Raw genomic sequence first — 25,063 nt, 5'->3', positions numbered from 1 at the left:
CCACGGGGCCCAGTTCCCTGCCCAGTAAGTTACTAGCAATGAGATTTTTCATCTTCTCTTTCCTGCTGAATGAGGTAACAACTTCCAACCTCCTTTCTTTCTTTCTTTATTCTCATAGGTAACTTAATTAACTTTAGTAGGCTAAATCTCAAATTGTTTTTAAAATGTACAAGATCTGCTGCTCTTAAATTTAAGTGCACGCTATGAATTTGCTGTCCCTGTTGCTTTGAGAGTGTTTTTTAAGTCCAATACCACCAATTTATAAACAGTAAGACAAATTGGTGTGTTTGACAAAGGAATAGAAGACTCCAGCAATCAAAATGATTTTTTTTTCTTCCCAATATAACTATCTGAAAACCTTCACCTTGATTTATTCCAAAGCTTGAAAATTAGCAATGATCACCGTACTTTTCCATTGAAAGATCCTTGGGCGTCCCCTATGTCCATGTGTTTTTGTTTGTTTTGATAGGATCGGTACAGTTCACTCCCAGCTTACACAAGAGACTTTTCAACACCCAGAATTACACAGGCCATACATGCCCTGATGGTATGGGAATTTGGGAACTTGCAGGGTTTCTTATAGGCACTACAGATAATTTATATACATTTTTTAGAGTGACCACATAGAATTTGAGGTTATCTAAATTTAAATCTGAACCAGATTACATCTATGCCATTTTAAGAAGAGCACACATATGTTCCCCCCCTGCAGAGCCCCACAGTGACCTCTGCCAGACAAGTGCTCTGTTTAACCTTCTCCTCTGTGCTGTGTCCTCTGTGCCCTGGGCTACTCACCATCACAGCAGTGTTCTTCTCTGGTCTTAAATCTTGTCATTAACCTCCTCAGCCCTTTATTCTCTAGGTCAAGTAACCCCAGCTCCTTTTAACTTTCCTTAATATGGCCTGTATCCCAAGCCTTTAATTATTTTTATTGCTCTCCTCTGGACTGCCTCCAGTTCTTCACCTCAGAATTCCAGACTGCACACACTACTCCTAAGAAAAGACTAATCAATTCTGAATACAGTAGAGCAAAAGACTAGAATCCGGATTGGCTTTTCTGGTGTTTCTTTTTGATTTTTTTACTCTTCCTTGTTATGGCATGTTTTGATCTTTTTCTTCTAACTGTATCCATTGCCAGGCCTTTACCATGTTTCTTTCCTTCCAGGCAGCTCAGTTTGTATCCTCCTGCTTTTTTCAGTATCTCAAAACTGACCCATTTAGTTCTTTAAAATGCTAGTCAGTCACCCTTCAAAACTAATATTACTCAGCACTTCCTGAGTGCTTGCGATGCACAAGGCACTGGTTAGCACTTCACATGTAGTTATTCATCTAAATCTCACAATCACCGTATGAGCTGGGTTATGATTGCCTCTCCATTTTACATATCAAGTTGCTGGTATCAGCAAATAGCAAATGATAAGAGTTTGGCCTCATTAACAAGTTATGTTTCTTTCATAAGACAATAGGAGATACCTCTTTAGTTCTTAATTGAATATATCATATAAAATGATACCAAAAGCTGACCTCTGCCAGCTTAGAAGCCTTTGCAGAGCAAGGTTTCTTTTAATAGTGTCAGCCTGAGTAGAGGACAAATAGGAATAATGTTGGTCTCACTGTGGGGGGTATGGTGGCATCATCCAGTCCTCTGATAGTTGAATTAGGGCACAAGCCCAGTTTAAGGAAGGGAAGGCTGTGCTCTTAGGGGTCAGCTTGCCTAGGCAACCAGGAATGTGAGCTTCTGTGACCTTCTAGTGTGCTTGGGGTGGGGAGTGGGGGAAGGCCTATTTTGCCTGGAGAGGAGCACAGGAGAAGCTTTAACCTAGAAAACATTGTTATTATTTCTTCAGTAATATTTCCAGTTCTAGTTATGCCATTGATATCAATGATGAGCATTGTTGTGTTGTTATAATCCTTCCCCTTTGTTTAAAAAAAAGAAAAAAGAAACTTATCACTTCTAGTTTACCAGTATCTTAAGTCTGCTCACTGACTCCTATCTAAATTCTGGAAATTTATTGAATTGTAAATTTTGGTTATTTTATATACCTAATATCTATTTAGGTATATAAAATAACCCAAACAACCTAATTTCTAGGATCCTTTTTCCAGTTTTCCCAACTTTTCCCCCCATCCTCCTTATTTCTGATGTTAGTACATGTTTGAGTGACCTTGGACAAATCAATTAACATCTGGAGACCTTAATTTTCTCAAATATTAAAATAAGGGGTTTGGGGCTTCCCTGGTGGCACAGTGGTTAAGAATCCACCTGCCAATGCAGGGGATACAGGTTCCAGCCCTGGTCTGGGAAGATCCCACATGCTGCGGAGCAACTAAGCCCGTGCGCCACAACTACTAAAGCCCGTGCACCTAGAGTCCTTGCTCCGCAACAAGAGAAGCCACCGCAATGAGAAGCCAGCACCACAACGATGAGTAGCCCTCGGTCGCCACAACTAGAGAAAGCCTGCCTGCAGCAACGAAGCCCCAACGCAGCCATAAATAAATAAATAAATAAATAAACTTATAAAAAAATAAATAAGGGGTTTTGAACTTAGATAACATCTAAGGTCCTTTGTAGTTCTAGCAGTCTATGACTGTTGTTTATATATGTTTTGATAGTAAACCTTTTGAAGAAGTGATCTCAAATGCTAAGTAGTGGAGGTGGATTTCATTGCGGTGGATTTCATTGCAATGGATTATGTATTTAACCATGACAGAGTCACACCACTGTCAAGGTCCTGCCAGTGTTTTTAAAACCTTGGGTCAGTATTGCCAGGGTTTTTAGTTAGGTTCCACAGAACAGAAAAACAACTGCAGAAGACGGTTGCTGTCCCTGCTCTCTTTCTGATTGTCTGTTTTAACACCTTCCTTTCAGATTGTTTACTCAGAGTCATTAGACGGAGGGCTAAGTACTTTTACCATCTCATATTAAATGGAGAACCTAGCAGTGGACTCCTTGTTATGAAACAAAACGGTTCAGATATAGTCCCAGATTACCCAACTCTGTCCGACCCGCTGCTGCTGTTTATATAAGGAGCCCAGGGAATTGATTAGCAGTTGGGTCTGGGAAGAGAATTAGGTTCTCCCACAGGCTTTATTAAAAGGGCTTTTCTGAGGCAAATGTAAAAAATAAAAATAAATCCTTTCTTCTGCCCACTTTGAACCACATTTTCCTGCTCTTTTTTTGCTTTAGCATCTCAATTCTGTAACTGCTTAGAGTACTAATGTTTTCTTCATTTATAGCCTTTCTTACCTTAAATCAGAGGACTCCTTCCTGGTTGAATAGGCACAAATTGATGGGGAGGCAGGGAGCAAGTGATCTTTGTGCAAAACTCTGTGGCCCAGTGTGGCTGGATTCTTCTTTCATCATTTGAAAGAAATGGGTTATCCTACAACTTGCTGTTTAAAATGAGGTAAAGGTGAAGTGAGTGTTTTGTGGGTAGGAGATTCATGGACCAATGATAGCCTAGCATTAGGCCCCAGGTGAGACTCCAATGCTGTCACATCCCTGTCCAGATTCTAATTTCTTGTTAGCCATCATACTTTGAACCCTTTTAAGGGCAAAGTGAACCTCCCTTATTTGGTAGCCCTATGTCTACTTTGGGAGGGTGGGGTAAACTCAGGAGACCTAGGGGCTTTCCTGAGACTGTGGACCAGAGGTTGGTGAGACCTACAGAAGAGGTAGGGCAGCCTGCAACACAGTGATAGTCCTGTTTTTGTTTTTATTTGTATTTGCCTTCCTTGCTGGCCTGAATTCATTCTAAATGACCAGTCATGGTGTATGTGAGTTTAGTTAAAAACCATTCTCTGCTCATCCTGCTCCCTAGAGACGAGTGTGGGAGAGGGATCCATAGTCAGCTTGGTTTGGGGAAGTAGAAGTTAAACAGGTTTCAAGGGGGAGGGGAGTGTGGAATTTATAGCGTTTCCTAAACTTGTCTGACCTAACTCTATTCTTTCTTTCCAAAAATTCCTATTGAAATTTCAAGGAAGTAGTACTGTTTGCTAACACTATTGCAACTGAGAAGTGGTGGGTTGAAAGGTTTGCAACTGCCACTTTAGAAATTTCATTGTGTCTTCAGACTCTGGCAGCCTGGTAATGTGCAGAAATACAGCACAGGCCACCTTGATTCTGCTCCTCTGCTGTCTGCTTGTTCACTTGCTGTCATTCACTTTGACACTTTGCTGGTCATTTCACTTTGCAAGTCATCAAAATCTAGGTCTGCTGATAGACAAAGCAGCCATAGCACTGCCTACAGGAAGCTTGCAGCCTAACATGAAGCAAGGGCAGACATTAGGCATTTGTTCATAAAACCTTTCCAACAAAGAAGTACAAGTAGGAAAACTTGGGTATTAATCGCAGAACCTTCCAAATGCTAAGTCAGCACTCTACTATTTGAGCTTATCCCATTGAAATCCTCAGTTTTCTCATCTGTGAAATAGGACCAAGGCCTACCTCATCAGGTTACTTTATGAGACTTTATATGTGTAAAGCTCTTAGCACGGTGTCCCTCCCCCATCCCATAATTGGTGCAAGGTAGATATTAGTTCCCTGCACATCTGACATTGATCTAGCTATCTCTGAATTAAGAAAAATACAGAAAACAGATCTAAATCTATCTCCAAATCTCTAATTGTACCTTAATTTAATAGCTTTTCTTACCACTGGGCAGTGACCCTTTAATGTTGAGTTCCTTTGTTGTGCAGTATTTTGATCTGATATTTACAATCGGTTACGTCTAGATAGTAAAGAAATATAAGAGCCAGTGAGACCTTTCTTTCTCCTTTAGGTAGGATTGTATCAAACAAACAGCCCCTCTGGCCAGGCCTTGGGAACCCAGCATGGACAGAACTACTATTCAGTAAAGCTCCTGCCCCATTAAGCTGTTTTCACCCAAGCCAACAGCGCTTTAGAGACTGCTTTTACTTATCCATTGTTTCTAATTGCTAGTATTGTCCCTAATGCAGTTGTTCCACCTTGTATGTCATTACCAATTCTTCCCCCTCTTTAACCAATGGGCATAGAGTTGGAAGCTTTAGTAGTGACGTATGAGATTTCACCTCAGAAATCATAAAGCGAGGGTCTAATACAGTTTCATTCTAATCTCTCTTTCTTCAGCAAGGAATGGTTACCAGGTATTGTCAGTGACCAGCCACGTACTGATGGCTTCACACATCCATATAGTATTCAGGTCACTACAGCCCACAGTATTTTCTAGAAATAGCCACTTGCCAAACACTTGTCATTGTTAAGTTTAAGCAGAAAGTGTGTTAATTATGTGAATGGCACTGGCCTGTGCAGAAATGGTGTGAATGCCTGCTTTTAGCACTTTCCATTCCTCTAACTCACCTTGTAGTCTCAGCACCACAGAGGAGAGATCTGCTTGTCTGGCCCTCTTAGACTGTGTGGCTGGTTGGTTGGTTGATTGGTTTTGTTTTTGCTTTTTGACTCCTAGAGTATGTTATGTCTGTTGAAAAGGAATATCACTCATGAATGCCCTGTGAATGTTGACCCCAAATTATGCCTGACTCTCCTCTTTGTGGCTTCTGAATCTGTGAAATTAAGCTAATGACTGAGCTCAGCCAACAGTGTGTCCTTAGTGAGATAGACAGGTATTTTTCACATTTCACATATTCGTTGTATTCATATCTGCCAACGAAATGACATACAACATGTAGGTTTAAGTTCTGTAAGTAGCACAGGTGAGTATGGAGATTACTTTATTTCCACTTAACATCAAATGCCTAAAACCTTAAAATTTCCAGTGTGTTGCTATGGTGTGTGTCACTAATTATTATCCATGTGTATAGCTAAGTGGCCAAAATAGTTTTATAATACATATTTATTCCAATAAATGCTTCTGTCAGAAAGTTCTGAATCCACATTTTAGGCCATTTATTCAGAATGCATTCTGTTTGCATATCTTTTTAAAGTAAAAACTGAAATATGAAGTCTTTATTCCTTCCAGAATGAAGAGGTACCTAAGTCAGAGTTGTGGAAATTGAGATGCTCATTATATTATCACCCGCAAATGTGTAACAATGTCATTTCTACTGGACTTTAGGGAAAAGAGTGCAAATTCGGAAAGCACCTCAAGCTGTTTCAGATGCAGTGCCTGAGAGGAAAAGATCAACCCCCATGAACCCTGCAAATACCATTCGAAAGACACATAGCAGCAGCAGTGTTTCTCAGCGGCCATATCGGGACAGGGTGATTCACTTACTGGCACTGAAGGCCTATAAGAAACCTGAGCTGCTAGCTCGACTGCAGAAAGATGGTGTCAATCAGAAAGACAAAAACTCCCTCGGAGCAATTCTGCAACAGGTGAGGACGGCTGGAGAGAGTTCCTTCTGCTTACCTTCTTGTTGGGGAGTTCATTTAAGAAGGCTTGTTGCTGTTATTGTTGTTATCATTATTATTGAGGTAGAGAAATTTCAGGATCGTTTTGATCAATGGTATATGAATATTAAGTTAAATCATCTTGACTTAAACATTTAATTAAAAACTAATTGAAATGTAGACATTTATACTAGGTTTTATAAGTTAGAGCCTTCTGAATTATCAAGTTTCGAGTCATTATCTTCATTTGGGTTAAACAAACTTTGCCCTGAAATTCCATTAAAAAAAAAGTAAACGAAGTTTTGGTTATCTGCTTTTAGTCTTGAATCCGCTAAACTATTGCCATAATTTTTATTGGTTTATGTAGGTGAAGTTATACAATGTGTTTTTATCAGTCTTTGGTCGGTATAAGCTAGAATATTTTTACCTGCTAAATAGTTTTGGATGTGTCTTGCCCTGCATGCTGTTTTCGCCTGTAATACTCTGCCTTTTTCAACCATTGGGTATGCTGAAATCAGTCACCTGTCTTCATTAAAGTATTAGCACTGATCAGTTACCGTATAATCACAAGCTTAAGTATAAAAGTAAGTAATTTTGTTAAAATCAGCAGTTCATCAGACTGTAGCTTCCTGTATTTTTTAGAATGACTTTGTGTCATAAATGTTGATTAGTATTCAAGTCCACCAGAAATGGAAGCCTGCTTGCTTTATTTTTTTCTAAAGCAGTAACATTTCCAAAGTTGTTCTTAAATTTCATCATTAAAAAATAAAATAAAATAAACCTGCAGGTTTTCATGTATTATTCAAAGAATAACATTTTTAAGTCCTTTCCATCTGTTTTCTCTTATATTCAAGACATGATACCAAATGTCATGAAAGAGTAAAACCATAATCTCCAGTTCTGGGTTAACCAATCCCCAAGGTATCTTTGGCAATTTCAGGGATCTTATTAAGTCATTTGAGCACTTTTTGGAAACACTTAATATAAACCCATATGTCACATAGCAGTTTTAAGAGCTCAAGAGACAGGATGAAAGAATGAATGAGGATGAGGGTATAGGTGTGTGTGTGTGTGTTCAGTTTTTTATTTGGGGAAGGGGGGAGGTTCAGGTTATAAGTCAAAATATTTGGTGACTGAATCTCCAGAAAGGTTGTAAATTACCTCCTAGGTTAGAGGATGAGAGGGCAAAATGATGGCAGAGGCAGTTCACCCAGAGGCTGCTACTGATGTATGTCAGTAGTCATGTGATCATGAATATGTGTATAGATATAATTTTTAAATGTAGGTGTACTTAATTCCTGAGCAAGTGGGATATGAGTATCATTACTATTGTTTATTTGATAGAATCTAGAGCATAGTCTCATCCTAGCTCCATATTAGAATCCCTTAGAGAACTTTTTTAAAATGCCAGTTCCTGGATTTCGCCCCAGACCAACTAAATGGAGCAACTGAATGGATATTGAGCCATTGACTGAGATGAGGAGGGATGGAAAAGGAACAAGAGTATGCAGAGGAATCAGGAATCCTGTCTTACATACATACTATTTGGACGATGTCTATTAGACATATCCAAATGGAGACGGATATTCAGTAGGTAGTTATATATATATAAGAGTCTGGTGTCCAGAGGACAGTTGAAGCTAGAGTTATAACTTAGGAGCTAGCAGAATATAGATTGTAAGATCGTTGTATTTATTCCACTTCGAGAAATCTGGTTGTATCTCATTAATTTATTTGCAAATTTGAATTTTAAGATAAACCTATCATTTTCTACTGTATATCAACATTAATGTTAGTATTCAGCTGAGCTGTGAGAAAAGCATAAACTATCATATTATATTTTATAGTACTTTTAGAAGACACAGAAAGAAGTGAAGTTATTAAAAAAGACCATTCCAGTAGGAAATGAAAAGAAGAATATCTTTCTGCCAGCATTGAAAATGACTCTTGGTTCGGCCCCTGAATCCATACATTCATGTTGTTAATGGAGCCTGAGCCTGGATACACAAAGAACCGTAGTTAAGGGATAAGAAAAGATTACACTTGCAAATAATAACAGTAATGTGGGGGTTATTTTCGTTTCTGTTTCCGTTTATTGGTTTGGGGGAATTTCAAGGACTTTGAAAAAGTGGTTCTTCAGGAGAACTGGCAGCTACAACGAGCAAGCTTAGCAAGCCAAGAAGATGACAGACAAGATTATCAGAATTGATACTGTTTATGGAGATAATTTCTGTTGATTACTGGATAGGAAAGTTTGTAAACCAACATATGGGCACTGTTTGGTTTCTACTTAATACAAGTGATCAAGGACTTGTAACTCAAAAGTAATGGAATTAATAGCCAGAAATAAATAATGAAGATGTTAAGAAAACTGTTTTGGATTCCTTTGACTAGAAAAAAAAATGACTAAAAGAAAAAATCTTCCTCCACTTTTTGCATAATGTAGGATTACTATTTAACAAATGCAGTGGCCATCCAGGAAAAAAATATTTAACTATGTATATAAAGTTTTATTTAATTCCCCAAATGAAGTCAAAAAGCATTTATTGAGATCTGGCATATGCAAAGCTAGCAGTCCCTTTGGAGCCATTTGATATAGTTATTTTCAGTATAAATCCAAAAGGTTGCCTGTTTTAGGTAAAGAAATAGCAAAAAGAACTAATGCTCTCTTTTCACACCATGTACCAGGTAGCCAACCTGAATCCTAAGGACCTCTCATACACCTTAAAGGATTATGTTTTTAAAGAGCTCCAAAGAGATTGGCCTGGATATAATGAAATAGACAGACGGTCATTAGAGTCAGTGCTCTCGAGGTACGTTCTTATTTTTTTTTCCTTTAAAAATTATGCAAATAATTAATTATTATAGTCATTGTTATTTTAGTATTGAGATGGGAAAAACGAAGCAAGGGTAGGCTTTCTATCATGAACATTTGAAAATTGTCCCCCTAACTGGAACATGTGTGTCCTTTCCAGAAAACTAAATCCATCTCAGAATGCTGCCAGCACCAGCCGTTCAGAATCTCCTGTATGTTCTAGTAGAGACGCTGCATCTTCTCCTCAGGTATTGCATAAAATTATATAATCATAGCCCTGAAATGGACTTTAGGGGACACCTTGTTCAGGTTTTCTGATTTCTACGTGAGAGAAATGAGACCCAGAAAAGCCACACAGCTTCCCTACCCAAAGTTCACGGCAGAGCTTACTCTAGAATTCAGGTCCCAGCTCCCAGCCCAGAACTCTTTTTCACCATATAACACTACATTAAGTCAAGGTACTTAATGTCTACTCTGATTTTCAATCCTTGAAGCTCACGTTTTGTTGTAAGATTATCTACTTTTCCATTTGATCACTAACTTATCCAGTCCCATATCCAGTCTTAGATTATATAGAAAATAGAAGATATTTAAATTTATCTGAAGCACGTTCTAGAAAACTATTCTTGGGGAAAAATGTTTTTAAAATAAGCAAATAAAAAACTCTGCTATTTCCATATGTTTTCTTAAAGTACTTTTTGATTAGATCCCAATCAGAATATTCCAGTGCGACTCCATTCCAGCTTAGAGTTTCCCCCCAAAGATTCAGTTGGAAAAAGATGGGGAGATCCTGGGCGACATAAGAGGTCAAGCCCACCTGGTTCTCAGACAGCCTTGAACTCTCTCAGGTCTCTGAGACTGGCAGTGAGACAAACTGCTCTACCCCAGTGCTGTTGACAGAGTGCTCCTTTCTCTGGACCCCCCTCCCAAGGCTTAGGGAGACAGGACAGATGTGTTGAGAACAGTAAGCGTGCCCTGGGCAAAAGGCTATTCACGTGTCAGAAAATGTTAGAAACCTATTGTGAGGAACAGAGGAGGAACAAAATAAAAGCAATTCTTTCCTTGCATGTATGTTGTCTACAGAAGCCTCAAATGCCAACTACTATAAAGCTACTTATACTCTGATCTAATTATGTACTAGGTGTGAGATCAGTGGCCCTAAATTCAACACAGAATAAATTAATGTGATGATTAACTATTATTTTCTTTCAAGCTGAAGTTTTAGCCACAGTATTACATTGGATGTATGCTTTGTACTTTTCAACTATCTGACCTTCCTTTTTATTTTAAATACTGTTATTGTTGTTGCTGGATTGGGCTAATATTAGCATGATTTTTGAAATTTTTGAAATAGTAACTCCATATAATTTTTATGGACTAGTTATTCAGACTTATCTTCCAATTCAGTGAAAAGATACATTTAAGGGAGAAAAAATTGGATGGCATTTCAGCAATGATAGAGGTATGTAGAGAAATTATTCTGAATGTGCTGGTTGTGCCATCTTAAGACAGACAAAATATGTATAACTGGAGCATGTTAGCACATTCGAAGAGATCAAGTAAGTGTAGGCTTATTGCCCTGTACTTACCCTTGTTGGTTCTGACAACCAATAATGTTAAAAATTGCTTCTTCCTCTCACTGAATATAACTAGGTCAGCTGTGGCCAGCAGAGGAAGGAGGCCACCTCTATTTAATATACTCCTGAGTGGTATAATCCACATAAATTGGCCTAGTGTCTCAAGGAACTTAGGGTGGAGCTGTATGATCAGAAAGTATAAGTACTTCAAGAAACATATTTGCCAGATTCTGCTTTTTTACATTAGACATGAAAATTTATTGTAGATTGTTTGTGCTTAAGCTTGGAGGATGGTTAACACAATGCTGGTAATGAATTTAAACTGGTTATAAATTTAAGTATGAATAAGATTACTCAGTTGTTCTTCTAGTAATGAGTGACACATGTATTGAATTTTAGTACAAACTGGCTCATCTGTTTTCCCTGTTCCCCCCCCACCCCAGAAACGGCTTTTAGATTCAGATTTCATTGATCCTTTAATGAATAAAAAAGCTCGAATATCTCACCTGACAAATAGAGTGCCGCCAACATTAAATGGTCATTTGAATCCCACCAGTGAAAAATCTGCTGCAGGCCCCCCGCTGCCCCCTGCAGCCGCTGCCATCCCCACGCCTCCACCGCTGCCTTCAACCCACCTGCCTGTCTCCAATCCTCCTCAGACTGTAAATTCTCACTCCAATTCCCCTAGCACTCCAGAAGGCCGGGGGACTCAAGACCTACCTGTTGACAGTTTTAGTCAGAACGGTAGTATCTATGAGGACCAGCAAGACAAATATACCTCTAGGACTTCTCTGGAAACCTTACCACCTGGTTCAGTTCTACTAAAATGTCCAAAGCTTATGGAAGAAAACCATTCGTCTCACAAAAAGTCCAAGAAGAAGTCTAAAAGACACAAGGAAAAGGACCAAATAAAAAAGCACGACATTGAGATGATTGAGGAAAAGGAAGAGGACCTTAAAAGAGAAGAGGAAATTGCCAAGCTGAACAACTCCAGTCTGGATTCCAGTGAAGGTATTTTGCATTTGTAAAAACCAACTACATGGGTTAAATGAATGGGAAGAGCAGACTATCCTGAGTATGAGATTATGCTGCTTATAATTAGTAATGCTTTTTTATCAAATGACCTTCCGTTTAGTTATTAATCTTAGTATTGTCCTTTTGAGCAAATTTTTTTCTTGCATTTTACAGCAGTCATTTTCTGTCTCTTTTTAGCCAACTATTAAACATAGTTTCTGTGTTTCTTAAGATGGTGACATTTGAAAATGACCCTGTCATCCTCCAAAGACCCCCTTTTAGAAGGTGAACTTTGTTGTGCTTTTCCAGAGCTGTCACAGTATTGTGCAACCTCCACATGACCTATTATATGCCATTCTTGAACTGATTTAACTAGACACACAATTCGCAATAAAAGTACTCAGGTCCTTCTTTACCAAGAAGCAGGGTCAACCCTGCTTTAATTAATAATAGCACAGGGGAAATGTCAAATTCTCTATAAAACAGGCGAAGTAAAATTATATATGCAGATCCATAACATCATCTTCATTTCAGAGTGAAAGCAATTTGTCTTCTGCAAGGCTGTTGGTGATTAGCTTGATAGATCTTGGGTTTTGGTTTTTTTTTTTCAATTTTGAGAACACTGTTTTAGTTAGCTAACATCAACCATTATTAATAAATTTAACCATTTCAAGCTTTTGGAAGCTTTCAAAGCCAAATATCTAGAGACCCAAAGAAGCCTAAAATAATGCTTTACCTCTAAAGAAAAGCTAATCAGTAGAAAGACTGCTTACCTGAGGGTAGTGATCTTTAAAACCTAATGACACAATTAGATTTCTCTTATTTTATATATATAGAACTTAATGTCTTGCATACCAACATACAGAAGATTCAAAACCCTCATTTAGGACTGCTGCCAATTTTAAACCCAGCATAACTAAGGTAAAATTTCCCAGGAAAATACAACTTCAGAAAAAGTACTTTAATGATTAGACTTTAAGGAATTTTATCTTTCTGTAATTTGCCCACAGTACTGAAAGTCTGTAATCCTTAGATTTAACTGACCATTTTTACCATAGGAGAGAAGCTTTGATTATGGAATAGTATGATGCAGTGCCTTTATTGACCTGGATTGAGTATATTGCTTGTCAAAGCATATCTGTTGAAATATGTAGATCAGGATGGTAGTATATAGTGGCCCAAGAGGTAGGTGTAAGCTTTTTCCCTCAAACACTATCGTACTTGAATTTGCCAGATCAGGAAGAGAAAAAGAGATAATAAAACTTCATGTTCAGAGTTAGTAAGCCAGATTCCTGGGTATGCCCCACTCTCCACACTTCCCACCATCAGATGGTAATCCTGAGTCAGAGACTGGATCCCAGAATGTTGAGAACTATAGCAGAGTTCGAGTTTTCTCAGAGCTGGAAACCGAGAGAAGCAGGCCTAGTCTCTGAATCCTTCACTGAGGATGTAGTACCTTTCAAAGCCAATCGAGATTATCACAAACTGAGGATAGATTCAGACCTACATCCTCTGCTCTACTGGAATTTATCTGGTGTCTGTGGCAAAGGAGAAGCCAGGTGATGTGCACTTGATGCCTTTTCCTTTAAGGCTCAGGATGTTGTAAAAACAAGCTTTTACCTAAGCCTGAATCAAATACACACACACACACACACACACGCACGCACGCACACAAAATAAGCCCACAGAGTCTGCATAATTTGTTTAGTGTGCTTTGTCCTTTAAAATATTAAACCAAGAAATTATTAAATTCTCACTTGTTTTATATTGAACATGTATGTTTTGCTAGCAGGCAGGGTTTGGGTTCGAGTTATTAATTTAATTCTACTTTGAATGATAAAAAATTAACCTAATAAAAAAGTCTAAACATACCCTCTGGAAAATGGTACCTTCAAACAAATGGAATACTGAGGGGTTTTATACACTATCACAGTGCAGTCCTGAGCAACTGGCACTTTATTTTGTCCTCTTAAAAACAAATCTGTGCAGTATTATGAGGGTTAGAGATTAGAGGAGTATAAATTGGTGTTCACTAATAACTTATTTTAAATTACTTTAAACTGATAGGAAAACTTCCTGCCCAATTCCACTGTCTTCATACAAAAAGAATAGCAGTAAAAATACAGCCATCGAAATAGTCTGCTACCTGACTTCACTATCTTATCTGCCTTGTTTGAATCCTATGAAAAGTAGATGTTGATGTAAAGTTTGTATCTCCCATTGTCTGGCTGCATCTGCCACCACAATCTTTGAATTGCTGGGCAGATGCCACAACTGTTGTTGAAAGAATAGAAGACTGACCTTGGGTTAAGATGGAATTCCTTTATTGTGCAGACACTGCAGTAGCCAGGGTGCTTTCAATGCCTGGCGTCGGTTCTGCTGGCGCTGGTCATAGGGCCTCTATTGTTCTTGTTCAATTGTATTCCTTGCTCACTATTGCTTATTGAGATGGAAGAATAGAATTTGAGGAAAAGTGTTCCAGATGTTTCTGATCTATTTTAGAATTATAGGCATTTTGTAACCATACCCTTTGGTGAACGCTTGAATTTTTTTTCTCTGTAGGAGTTAAAGAGGATTGCACTGCCTCCACGGAAGCTTCTTCAACAATTGAACTCCCAGATTATTTGATGTAAGTTCAGATGTCTGCTGATGGGAGAGAACTATTTAATTTTAGAAAGTTTGCAAATTCTTTTCCCATAATTTGCAAATCAGAGAAGTAAGAAGTTCCAGAAATAGAGTCCTGGAGCCACCCCTGCAATTGAAAGGCTGCCATTAAGCCTGCTCGTCCCCAGTCCACCCGTGTCGGCTTGAGCAGGTTGTGCCTTTCCCTGCTGTGAGCTCCGCTCGGTGGTCTTTAAGTATAGAGAAGCCTGTCCTTTGTTCCGGGGCCAGGCCAAGCGTTTGATTATAGAAGATTTCAGGGATCTGACTCTTCAAAGTCAAACAGTTTATCAATGCACAGTCATTCACTTGGGCCCCCCAAAGGGACAGTTTATTAGTGATAAAGTACTTAAACCTCTGCAGTTAACACAAGTAGAGACAGATGGATTTTTATTTAAATAAAGCTTTGCCATCAAATTAACTTTAAGAGGAGAGAGCAGTAAAATTTGATCATTTCACTTTAATACCCGTTATAGTATTTTTCTTGTTATGACAACAAGTTGCTCAGTGCTAAGCTGGGGACATTTTTGTAACTGGTTATCACAGAAATTATAACTTGGACACATAATTCTAGCTTTTTTACAGACTCAAAGGCTTCTGTAAGAAGAAAATAATTAAGTTGCAAAAGCCTGGAAAAATGGAGAGTGAAAGAGCAAACAGATTTGCCTACCAGTAGCTTTGAAAATGAACAGATATACAAATAGCTTAAATGTAGACTGGAAATGGAATCTGGGCTGTATGAACATTTTTTTCTCTATCAGTAGCATCTCATGGTGGACAAAGTTAAACTATGAAGTTTAGCGCTCCATGTCCCATGAAATGTTCATTTCCAGAGTAGAGAACATTTTATACTAAAAGTGTGTTACTTTTGCTTAACAGTAGTGGTGAAAGCTATACTTATTGGGGAATGATATAGCATGAAACCGTAATGCTGGTTATCATCTCCTAACTAAAAGGAACCCAAGAAACCATGCTGAGTACTCTCTCATCTGAGGTGGTGTATGGTTTTAGAGTTCTGCTGGGGAGCTTGGAAAAGCTGCTACCACTGCGTTGGCCCCGGAAGGGCTGGATGGGGGACAGTGCCTGGCTCCACTGACGTGGGCATTCACCTCTCCAAATGCGTTTCCTTAAAAGTCTTGTGAAAGTTGGGCCCCTCAAATAACAGCTGCAGTACTGTGCTCTCATTCTCTTATGACGGAATTTGAATTTCTCTTTTTCGTAATAGTGCTGTATACTTGTAACATAGGACAAAATCATGTGGGGGGACTGAAAAATGATTCTAACCTTCCACCCACGGATTCAGTGTTGCCGTGTTTTGTCAACTTAAGCAGTTAATTCTGTATTTAATAACTTGTTTTTAACGTACTGATCTACGGATGGTTGCTGCATCTGCCTCAGTGCATTTCTGTATGTTTGTCATTTTCTAGCTCTTTTAAAATCATGAAAGTACATAACCTATGTGATTGTTTGCTTAAGAGCAATTTATTTTAACAAAAGCTATCTTATATAAACATTGCAAATTTTCTTAAAATGATGAGAAAGCATGAATTTTCAGAAAAATCACTAAAAATACAGAACTTAAACTTGTTTCTTAAGAAAACCAAAAGGACATACTATAAAACCTTTAATGATCAGCCTCTGAATAATTCATACTTAACCACAGTATTCCTAATTTTTATATAGTAAGAATACTTCTGTTACTTGTGGTTGTGAATTATCCAAAGTATTTAACATTTTATTCCATCACTACATTAAGAGCCAGCTGTAGAACCATAACAATTTTTATTAAAAATAGTGACATGCTTTTCATTAAAATGCCAGTATACCCAAATAATCTTCTATAATAGCAACACAACTGTTGGCCAGTTTGGTACTTTTCCCTGAGAGAATTATTAAATAAAATATGGAGGGTATGGCCTCAGGTGTGATTTTGAGAAAGTGGGATAAATATTTTATATAACAAATTGAACCTGAGTTTCACGATCAGTTTAGCCATTTTGCTTATGTATGCTTATCCCCAGGAACCTGTTTCTCCGCCCCACCCCCCACCCCCACCCCGGGCTCTCTCTGGTCTGCAGTCAGGACAGCCCGTGTCTAGAGAGGCCTGTTTCACTGCTTGGCTGGTGGTTTTCCTTTTATAGCAAGGACACTAGCAGGGCAGCTTTAAATCAGCATACTACCACTGTCTCAATTACACTTAGAAAATTAAACCTCCACACTGTCTAACTCAGCATGAATAAAAATATTAATGAGGACATTAAGGTTGCTCACTGCATCACTTTTCTCACTTTTCCAACTAGGCATCTGTGCTACTGCATTTTAAATAAAACTGGTAAGAATGTCTAAAACCATTTTGGAGAGGACTAAACTCCCAAAGTTTTCCACAATGAAGAGTATATGTATACCCACTGGAGCACCCTGAAGCTCCTGCCACCTGCCTGAAATTGCTTTGAAATCTCCATTTTTATCTCAAAAAGTGAAGGGAATTTTGCATTCCATGACAGGAGCACAGAGTACAAAAAGACCCAGGCCCAGAGCCACAAACAAATAATATTAACTTTAATATTAAAATGCTGTTTTGACTTACCACCACTGAATAAACTGACACTCTGGGAAGGTGGCCTTCATTCACTAGGTCCCGAGAGATACTCACACCCTGAAGTAAAACATTTGTGGCCTTTTTATTAAGAAAATAAACTAATACTATAAAACTGGCTTTCTGTTACACAGAGTATGACATTAAGTGTTTGAAAAGAACTAGAGAAATATACCTTTTTTTCCCCTTTTTTATTTTTTCTGGTCTCTCTCTCATTTTTAAAAAATGATAAAACAAAGCAGCAGGTCTACAAAGAGCTTTGACTTCAGCACTTAGTGACTGTGACATTCTCCTGGTTTCACATTACCCCTCCAATCCTTCTGTCCCCATGTGACTCGTAACAGATGGGTTGGCCTCTGCCGCTAGCATGGTAGTAAATTATCTGGGGTAGAGAAAGGTTTAGGAAGCTACGTGTGTGTAAGTGTTGTCTTCTAGTCGCACTTTAATTCCATTTCCACTATGTTTTTTTCACATTTATTCTTCTTCACTGAAGTTCTTAAACTCTCCTGTGGGATAATTTTACCAGGAAGGTCTTTGAAGGAGTGACAAGGCAGCAAGCAGTGGCAGAGCGGCATTCAGTCTAGGGAAACACGCATAGATATAGTTTCTAAATATTTGGTTTAAATCTCAGACTTCTGCATCATGTTTATTCTGTAGCTACTCTCCATTTATCTTTTGTCTTTTTTATTAGAAAATATATTGCTATTGTCTCCTATGAGCAACGCCAGAATTACAAGGATGACTTCAATGCTGAGTATGATGAGTATAGGGCCTTGCATGCCCGGATGGAGACTGTGGCTAGAAGATTTATCAAACTGGATGCACAACGAAAGCGCCTTTCTCCAGGCTCAAAAGAGTATCAGGTAAACACATTTGTTCCTAGATGGACTGACTTCCGTGTTTTACCTTCTTTCTTTCTCTGCCCTTCCCATCCCGAGCCATCCTCCTAGCCTTCAGAGCAAGTCCTCTCGCAGACCAGCCTCTCTGCAGCTTCTGGCCTTCATTTAAAATGAGCTAGGAAAATAAATATTGGAAATAGTTCCTGAAAATAAGTAAACATGATGAGCCTATATGTCCTCCAGTGAAAAAACTATATTTTCATACAATATGATATGTATAAAATGTATAATATATACTTACATACTTACTGTAATATAATATGTAGTGTATTGAGAAAAATACAGACAACAAAATAGGAAAAACAAAAAGCAAGGTTTGGCATCAAAATATTTGACCGCATTACCAACTCAACTCAGACTATAGCTCTTACATCTGGTGCTACTTCCCAAAATTACTATTTCAAGTAAACTTTTTTAAACCTCAGCCTGGCATAGAATATAAAGGGGGCTTAATACCACTCAGGCTTGGGGTTTAAGTGAAGAAAAGCATGGTGCTTCCAGCTTCCTGAGACTGCCATTTGTTAACAGGTATTAATCTCTTTTCACTTGCCTACATTAAGTGGTAATATTACTACAGCTGACAAAGAGCAGTAGAAGCCTGACCTGCCTACTGATTGTTCTTAGAGTTCTTTGTCACACTTCACAGCCGCAAATGGTGCCTCCATCCTAGCCCACTGTTGTTCTGACAGGAGCCTACATGAGAAAATGGGGTGGGTTTTCCCACAATGGGGAAAACAGCCTGGGAGCATCCGTGCCCTAGAGATTCATTATGTCTTCTATTAGTGGGCCTTAATCTTTTAAACAAGCTGCCTAGAGTTATAGAAAACTTTGCCAGAGGAGTGAGTGGTTGGCAGTGCAAGAGGTCAGTGATATGGTTTTGGGTTTATTTTTTTCTATATAGTTATTTACCAGTATACCATGATTATATTTAAACTAAAATGTAATTCTAAGAATTGCTTAGTGGTTGGGAGCAGGCTCCGAAGCCAGACTGCTTGGATTTGATTCCCAGCTCTACTTGTGTGACCTTGGGCAAGCTACTTAACTTGACTGAAAATTCTCAAAATCCCCATCCATAAAGTGAGGTGATTATAGAGTTGTGCAGAGTAACTGTTAGCATTTGGAAACTGCTTAGATCCATAGTACAGGTTATGTAGTACATAAGGGTTAGCTCTCTTCCCCTACCACCCAATTTTCCTCCCTAGAGGCAATCAGTATTGCTGGTTTCCGTCGTATTCTTTCAGAGGTCTGTTTGAGTATAAGATATATATACACAAGCAAATTCACAAATATACCATATGTAATTGAATCTAAGATGTCATGATTTATAAGATCCACCATTGTCTTACGTTCCAGTAAGTTAAGGTATGATACATTATTTATCAGATTTCATTAAAAATTCCTAGGATATAATATTCTATTTCTCCCTTATACACAAATGATACCAAACTTATAAATTGTTCTGTACTTTGCTTTTTTCACTAGACAATATATATCTTAGAGAATTTTTTTATGTAAGAACATAAAGCACTTCCCCCTTTTTTAATGGCCTCTTAGTACTCCTTTGTATGGATTAATGGACATTTAGATTTTGTTTACTTTCTTTTGCTTTACAAACAGTGCTGCAGTGAGTAACCTTGTACATGTGTCATTTCACAATTAAATCTGAAAGAAAAGTATAAGTGCTGAGTCAGTTTTGCATTTGCCGTTTTAACGGCAGTTGCCAAATTGCCCTCCTTAAAGACTGTACCAATCTACAGTTCCATCATTAATATTTCCCACACCCTTGCCAATTGTGTGTTATCTGTTTACATTGCAAAGAAAAAAGTTCCCTTCTGATTTCTAATTATTAATTTTCTAGAGTGTTCATGAAGAAGTCTTACAAGAATATCAGAAGATAAAACAGGTAGGTATTATCACTATTAGTTTTCTGACCTTTAGTTGAGAAGTGTTATGAATTCCACAGTCTTATTCCTCACTCTTTTTTTCATCCACAGTCTAGTCCCAATTACCATGAAGAAAAATACAGATGCGAGTATCTTCATAACAAGCTGGCTCACATCAAAAGACTAATAGGTGAATTTGACCAACAGCAAGCGGAGTCATGGCACTAGAGCTCTGCTTGGACCAGAAGATGTGAATAAACTTAAGCTTATTTATTTAAAATTCCAAATGAGTTGCTCTCAAATTCTAAAAAATGAAACTTTGCCTGTTGGAAGTTTCAGTATTAGTAAACTTGAGTTACCTTCCCCCCCGCCCCCCGCCGCATTTTACTTTGTTTCCTTGCATTTTTGAAGCTGCTTTTTTCTGGTCCTTTTTTCCTACTTAAGACTTGTGTTTGTCAGTAGAAATAATTTTTTTTGTAGATATTGGGGATCCAGTGTCTGTACTTCAAATCAATTTTTTTCCTTAAAAATCTGTGTTTGTCATTAGAAATGATTTTTTTTAGATATTGGGGATCTAGTGTCCACACTTCAAAGTTATGTGTGTTTAAAAAAAAACAGTAATGTACAAGGTGAAATGCTTTTGGATAAACATAAGCCTATTTTCTGACCTTTCTTAATATGAACTCTTTGCCTTAAATGGTAGAACATTTAGAAATTTGCACAAAATACAAAAAAACTTAAAACATTGTTTTGGAGGGTTAAGAAATAGAAAGGTGTGTATGTGTATAGATCTATATACACATGTGTATATATAGTCTGACTTGATCTAGAACAGTAAATCTGCCCTGCAAATTAACCCCCCATTGCAATGGTTGCCTTAAGGTGTTTGCTAGTTGTGTACCTAGTGTGGTTAATCATTAGCTACACTGCTTCCCACTTGATTAGAGCAATGGGAAGCACATTGTGGCCTACCAGCGTCTGAAAGCGTGTGCTCGACCTGTATGTGTGCAGAGGTGGTGTGGATGTGAGCGTGCGTGAAGGAAAAAAGCTGCTACTCTCAGTAGGCCAAACGCTCAGGTGAAACAACTGATGAGTGTTACTGTAGGGTTTTTTTTCCTATCAAATTGCTACTTCTATCGTGGAAGACAAAAGCATTTCCATTTCAACAGTTTGTCAACTTTATTAATGTTGGGCAAAATTGATATGTTATGAAAATGAAACAGATCTATAGTTTGGGGCAAAATTATAAAATTAAACGTGTAGGTAACCTATTTATATACTGCTATAAAGTATTTTTTGAAGAGAGATATGCAAAGAAGCTATTACCTACATGAAATGTATATTTAAAGATTTTTTTTTTTCATCCTGGGTGCCAGGAATATAAAAAAGAGTGGATATATTTAACCATAACATACTGTGATTCATCAAACAGCACAAACTTTCATTTCATGGAGTTTATCTGTTGACGTTGATTTAAACTATCATTTGTTTTATCATGTGGGAACATAAGTTATGTGGTCAAAAATATAAGGATTTTGAACTAATGTTGATTCAAGTTGTGTTGTCTTATCGTATTGTTTTTCAAAGTGCTGCCAGTTTAAAAGGGAAGCATTATGTTTACAAATATGTTTTGAAATGTTTGCCAAAATTTTGGTGGTATCTTTAATAAAGATGTTTGTCTCCAGCATCCAAAACAATAAAAAAATAAATAACTTTGTTGTGTATCACTGTAAACCAGAAAATGTTGGTGTCCAGAAAACCTGAGAGAGCGTGTAGATGAAACTTACTCTTCGGAGTTCTTCTAAAACATTAACAGGGAAGAGTAGATAATATAGTAAAAGTATACAAAAGTATACTTTACAAAGACTGAAACAAGACCCTGTGCACTATAACTCTAACATTACCACAGCAATTTGATTTCTACGTAGCATGGACCTCCTGGGGAATTCGATTTTCTTTTAGCATTGAGATCCCTGGTGCTCTTCCTTTTACCTCAGAATTGGTACAATCATTACTAAGCGTTCACTGATATCAAACTTTCAGTTGGAAAAAAAAAAGCAGTAAAGGAAACTTAATTGGGGATAAATTTGGTCCTCATATCATATGGTAGAGTCTCCTGAGGGATTTGTCTGTAGGTAATGACCTCATCGGTGTCGTTTCTTAGACATCATGGCCTTTTAATCAAAGATAGTGTGCTGCTACTTGCTATGAGTGGTGTTTCTCAAAAGCAAGGTGCTTGGACCACTTGCATCACCCAAATTAGAATCTCTGGGGATAGGGCCCACAGAGCCCCATTTTCATAAGTATCCTCCAAGTGATTTTGCAAGCTAAAGTGTGAGAACAATTGGCTTGGAAGTAACACTAAACCTTTAGGTCTCTAAATCTCAGAGTCTTGAACTGAAGAAGTTCGGCTATTGGCTTTTGTTTTTTAAGCCCCTCCCTGTCAGCAGGTGCAGCTCACTTTTCCTCTCTACATCATCTGTGGCACCCTCTCAGTTGTTTCACTGCTAACACTTATTTTAGAACTTGTTTACAAACAAGGCAAACCTTCCAGTTGGCTAATTGTTAGCCCTTGGAGCTCCTACCCAACTACATCAGCACATCTTCTGGTTTACAAATTGGGTAATAATGGAAGCTGGAGATGCTTTATGAAAATCCAGCATTGCACACCCGTAGACTTGACCACCTACCTATAAAAGCCTTAATTTAGATGTTTGTTGTGCACATTGGGCAGATCCTTGCAAGATGTATATCTATCATCAGTTGCAAATTTGAGAGTTGTGAACCTCTGCCTCTGCTGTTACCTAAGCCGCATCTCTTTTAAAGATGGGCGTGAGCCTCTTAAGATATTTATAATCATTCTTCATGTCCTACTGCAAGATTTTTAGATTCTCTCAAATAATTGCTGCAGGAATGGGTGGCCACTTAGTATCAGTTACTCTGGTAGAATTTATTTAGTTTTTTGGTTTTTTTTGTTTTTTTGAGAGAAGTAGTAAGTGTAAAATAGCATTGTCAAGATGAGACAATGAGTTGTGTTATTATTTGCTCATCACATTTCATCTTAAGTAATTTGAAGCACTCTTGATGATTTTTACCAACAACCATAAATTAACTCCAGAATGAGCGAGCAGCTGATTTAATACAAACCCAAAATAACATTAACTAGATGTGGTTTTGTTTTACGTGAGGACTTCACTTCCTGTCTCGTTGGTTATTTATTTCCCCTGGAATACTTTAGAGGGGTTAACTTCCAACTGTAAGTAGTTATAGATGTTCAGTACTTGCTCTCACAAAAGTAACTGGTGTGGTCAGTTGATATCATAGCTCCATGCATTGATGATAAAAATCCAGTATTAATTTTCCTTCATCTCTGATTGATCTTTTAACCTTAATAGTTTTCTTTTCCCTTAAAATATTTCACCTTATTCTGTAAAACAAATGCATATTTTCATGTTTGAGGCAAGGTGTTGAGATGAGGTTTAGACACAAATGGTCCATCAGTTCCGACACTCTGCTTGGTTGCCTTACCCCTTCCACTAGTGCGTCCTTTGTTTCTGGAACTTGGCTGAAACTCTTCAGCCAGTTCATTGTCTTTCCAGCCGTGTGAGTGTTGAGTCACATATGAGTGGTTTTTGCCTTTACTACTTTTAAAGTTCTTACTGTTTATTACTTCCTAAGTGTTCCTAAATCCTTTTATTCTATACCAGATGGGGGAAAATTATAGCCAGCTTTGAGAGGAATCTTTTGGGAAAAGTTATCAACTGACACGACTAAATGAAGGCAACAGAAGATGTTATCAATGTTCTTTGTAACCTGACAACTGAACAAGGCTATGAGGCTCATTTCAAAATATTTTGAAGTGTTAAAAATATATACATATATATCTATGCTGCTTCTCAGTTGTTCTACCCAAACCATGTTAGCAAGGTAAAATGTCACAGAGGCTTTTCAGGTAACTGAGCTCAGCAGCTGTGGTGGCCCCTATTGTTCTACACCAGTTCCAGTTCAATAAAAATGTTAACTTTGCAATTCTGGTACTCGTTTTTCCTTTGTCTCATTTCAAGGCTCTTAATTTTGTCTTAGGAAAAAACATCCCACAACAAAGTTCTCTCTGATGCCCTAATGTAGATGATCTTCCTGGGACAGAGCTATTACTTGTTGGTGACTCTAGGAAGTGGGAACACAGTGTATTTGCTCCAGGACCCCCTGCTGCCTGTTTTACAAGTGGAGGACATCCCCTCCAAAGGCAGTATCTCCTAGGGGAACAATAATCACAGTTACCATTTATTGAGGGTTTTCTGTGGGTTACACGCTTTGTATGTATTGTCCCATTTCTCCTCAGCACAACCCTGCTATCCCCATTTTATACGCAAGTAAACTGAGGCTTAGAGAAGTTAAGACACTTGCCCATCACACAGCTAGTAAACAGTGGAGACTGGGAAGCCTGACTCCAGTATCTGTTCTTAACCACTTTTCCATACTGCCACTCATATATTGGTACCTATTTAGGGTTAGGGTAACCATCACAAAGTGACAAGTCCAGTAACACCACACAGGGCTAGACTCTTTTGATTCAACGGAGAACAGAATGTGGGTGTTGGAGTGATAACTAATGGATTATTCTCAGTGAGTTGATTTTGTCAGAAATGATAAATTTGAAGGAAGGCCAAAATACTTTTTGAGAAAACATGTGTGTCCTTTATTTTCAAATGTGTGCTATCTTAACAGTGGGCTATTGGAAGGAGATTGGGGCAGTGCAGGTAGAGAGAAGAAGCAGGGTTACAGTCTTGGAATCACATCATTTTCTCTTCATATTAAAAGCTGTCTCAGTAAAAGACTCCAGCTCTAAGGGGTATCCAGTGTGAATTAGACATAAGAACATCCTAGTTGGATCCTGAACATGCAGTCTCTACAAGTTTTCTGAATGACTAATGGAGGAGGAAAGGAAGCAAGTCTCAATTAAGCACTAGTATTAAAAACCCAGAATGCTCAGTGCCAGCCATGATTCTGGTTGGGTTTATGAGGAGCCCCAGGAATGAATGAGGTTCCCAACATTGCAATTATCTCAGCAGCCCTCCCTCCCCCACTGGACACTTGACATTGTACTTGTCTTTTAACTCAACTTCTTTCCTCAGCTATAGGGTGAAAATATGCCTTCTAACTGGGGTATGGAAGAGACTCAATTATTGTTTGTAAAGCACTTGGGAGTTCTGAAGACCAGCAATCTGCTGAATGCAATAGGGACAGTTTGTTGGAGCATTATTTTTCTAGGTGAGGATGAGTCTGT

General features: G+C 38.2%; 1 protein-coding gene across 7 annotated transcripts in view; it reads left to right on the top strand.

The window, feature by feature from the left end:
• ELL2 (elongation factor for RNA polymerase II 2) overlaps nucleotides 1-23,810 on the top strand; it is a 75,619-nt gene extending 51,809 nt beyond the window's left edge. For all 7 annotated transcript variants that reach the window (XM_089909119.1, XM_022592448.3, XM_089909120.1 and 4 more), the window contains 8 exons: nucleotides 6,057-6,316; nucleotides 9,020-9,144; nucleotides 9,307-9,394; nucleotides 11,167-11,734; nucleotides 14,300-14,366; nucleotides 17,686-17,857; nucleotides 19,752-19,796; nucleotides 19,888-23,810. In XM_089909119.1, the coding sequence (XP_089765245.1) occupies nucleotides 6,057-6,316; nucleotides 9,020-9,144; nucleotides 9,307-9,394; nucleotides 11,167-11,734; nucleotides 14,300-14,366; nucleotides 17,686-17,857; nucleotides 19,752-19,796; nucleotides 19,888-20,004 (1,442 nt within the window). In that variant the 3' untranslated portion in view covers nucleotides 20,005-23,810. The remainder of the gene's footprint in view (nucleotides 1-6,056; nucleotides 6,317-9,019; nucleotides 9,145-9,306; nucleotides 9,395-11,166; nucleotides 11,735-14,299; nucleotides 14,367-17,685; nucleotides 17,858-19,751; nucleotides 19,797-19,887) is intronic.
• Nucleotides 23,811-25,063: the final 1,253 nt, after the last annotated feature.

Source organism: Delphinapterus leucas, chromosome 3, assembly GCF_059928025.1.
Source record: "Delphinapterus leucas isolate spDelLeu-1000000601 "Yukka" chromosome 3, BTC_Dleu_Yukka2, whole genome shotgun sequence".
Lineage (NCBI taxonomy): Eukaryota > Metazoa > Chordata > Mammalia > Artiodactyla > Monodontidae > Delphinapterus > Delphinapterus leucas.
This window is presented reverse-complemented; position numbering and strand designations above follow the sequence as displayed.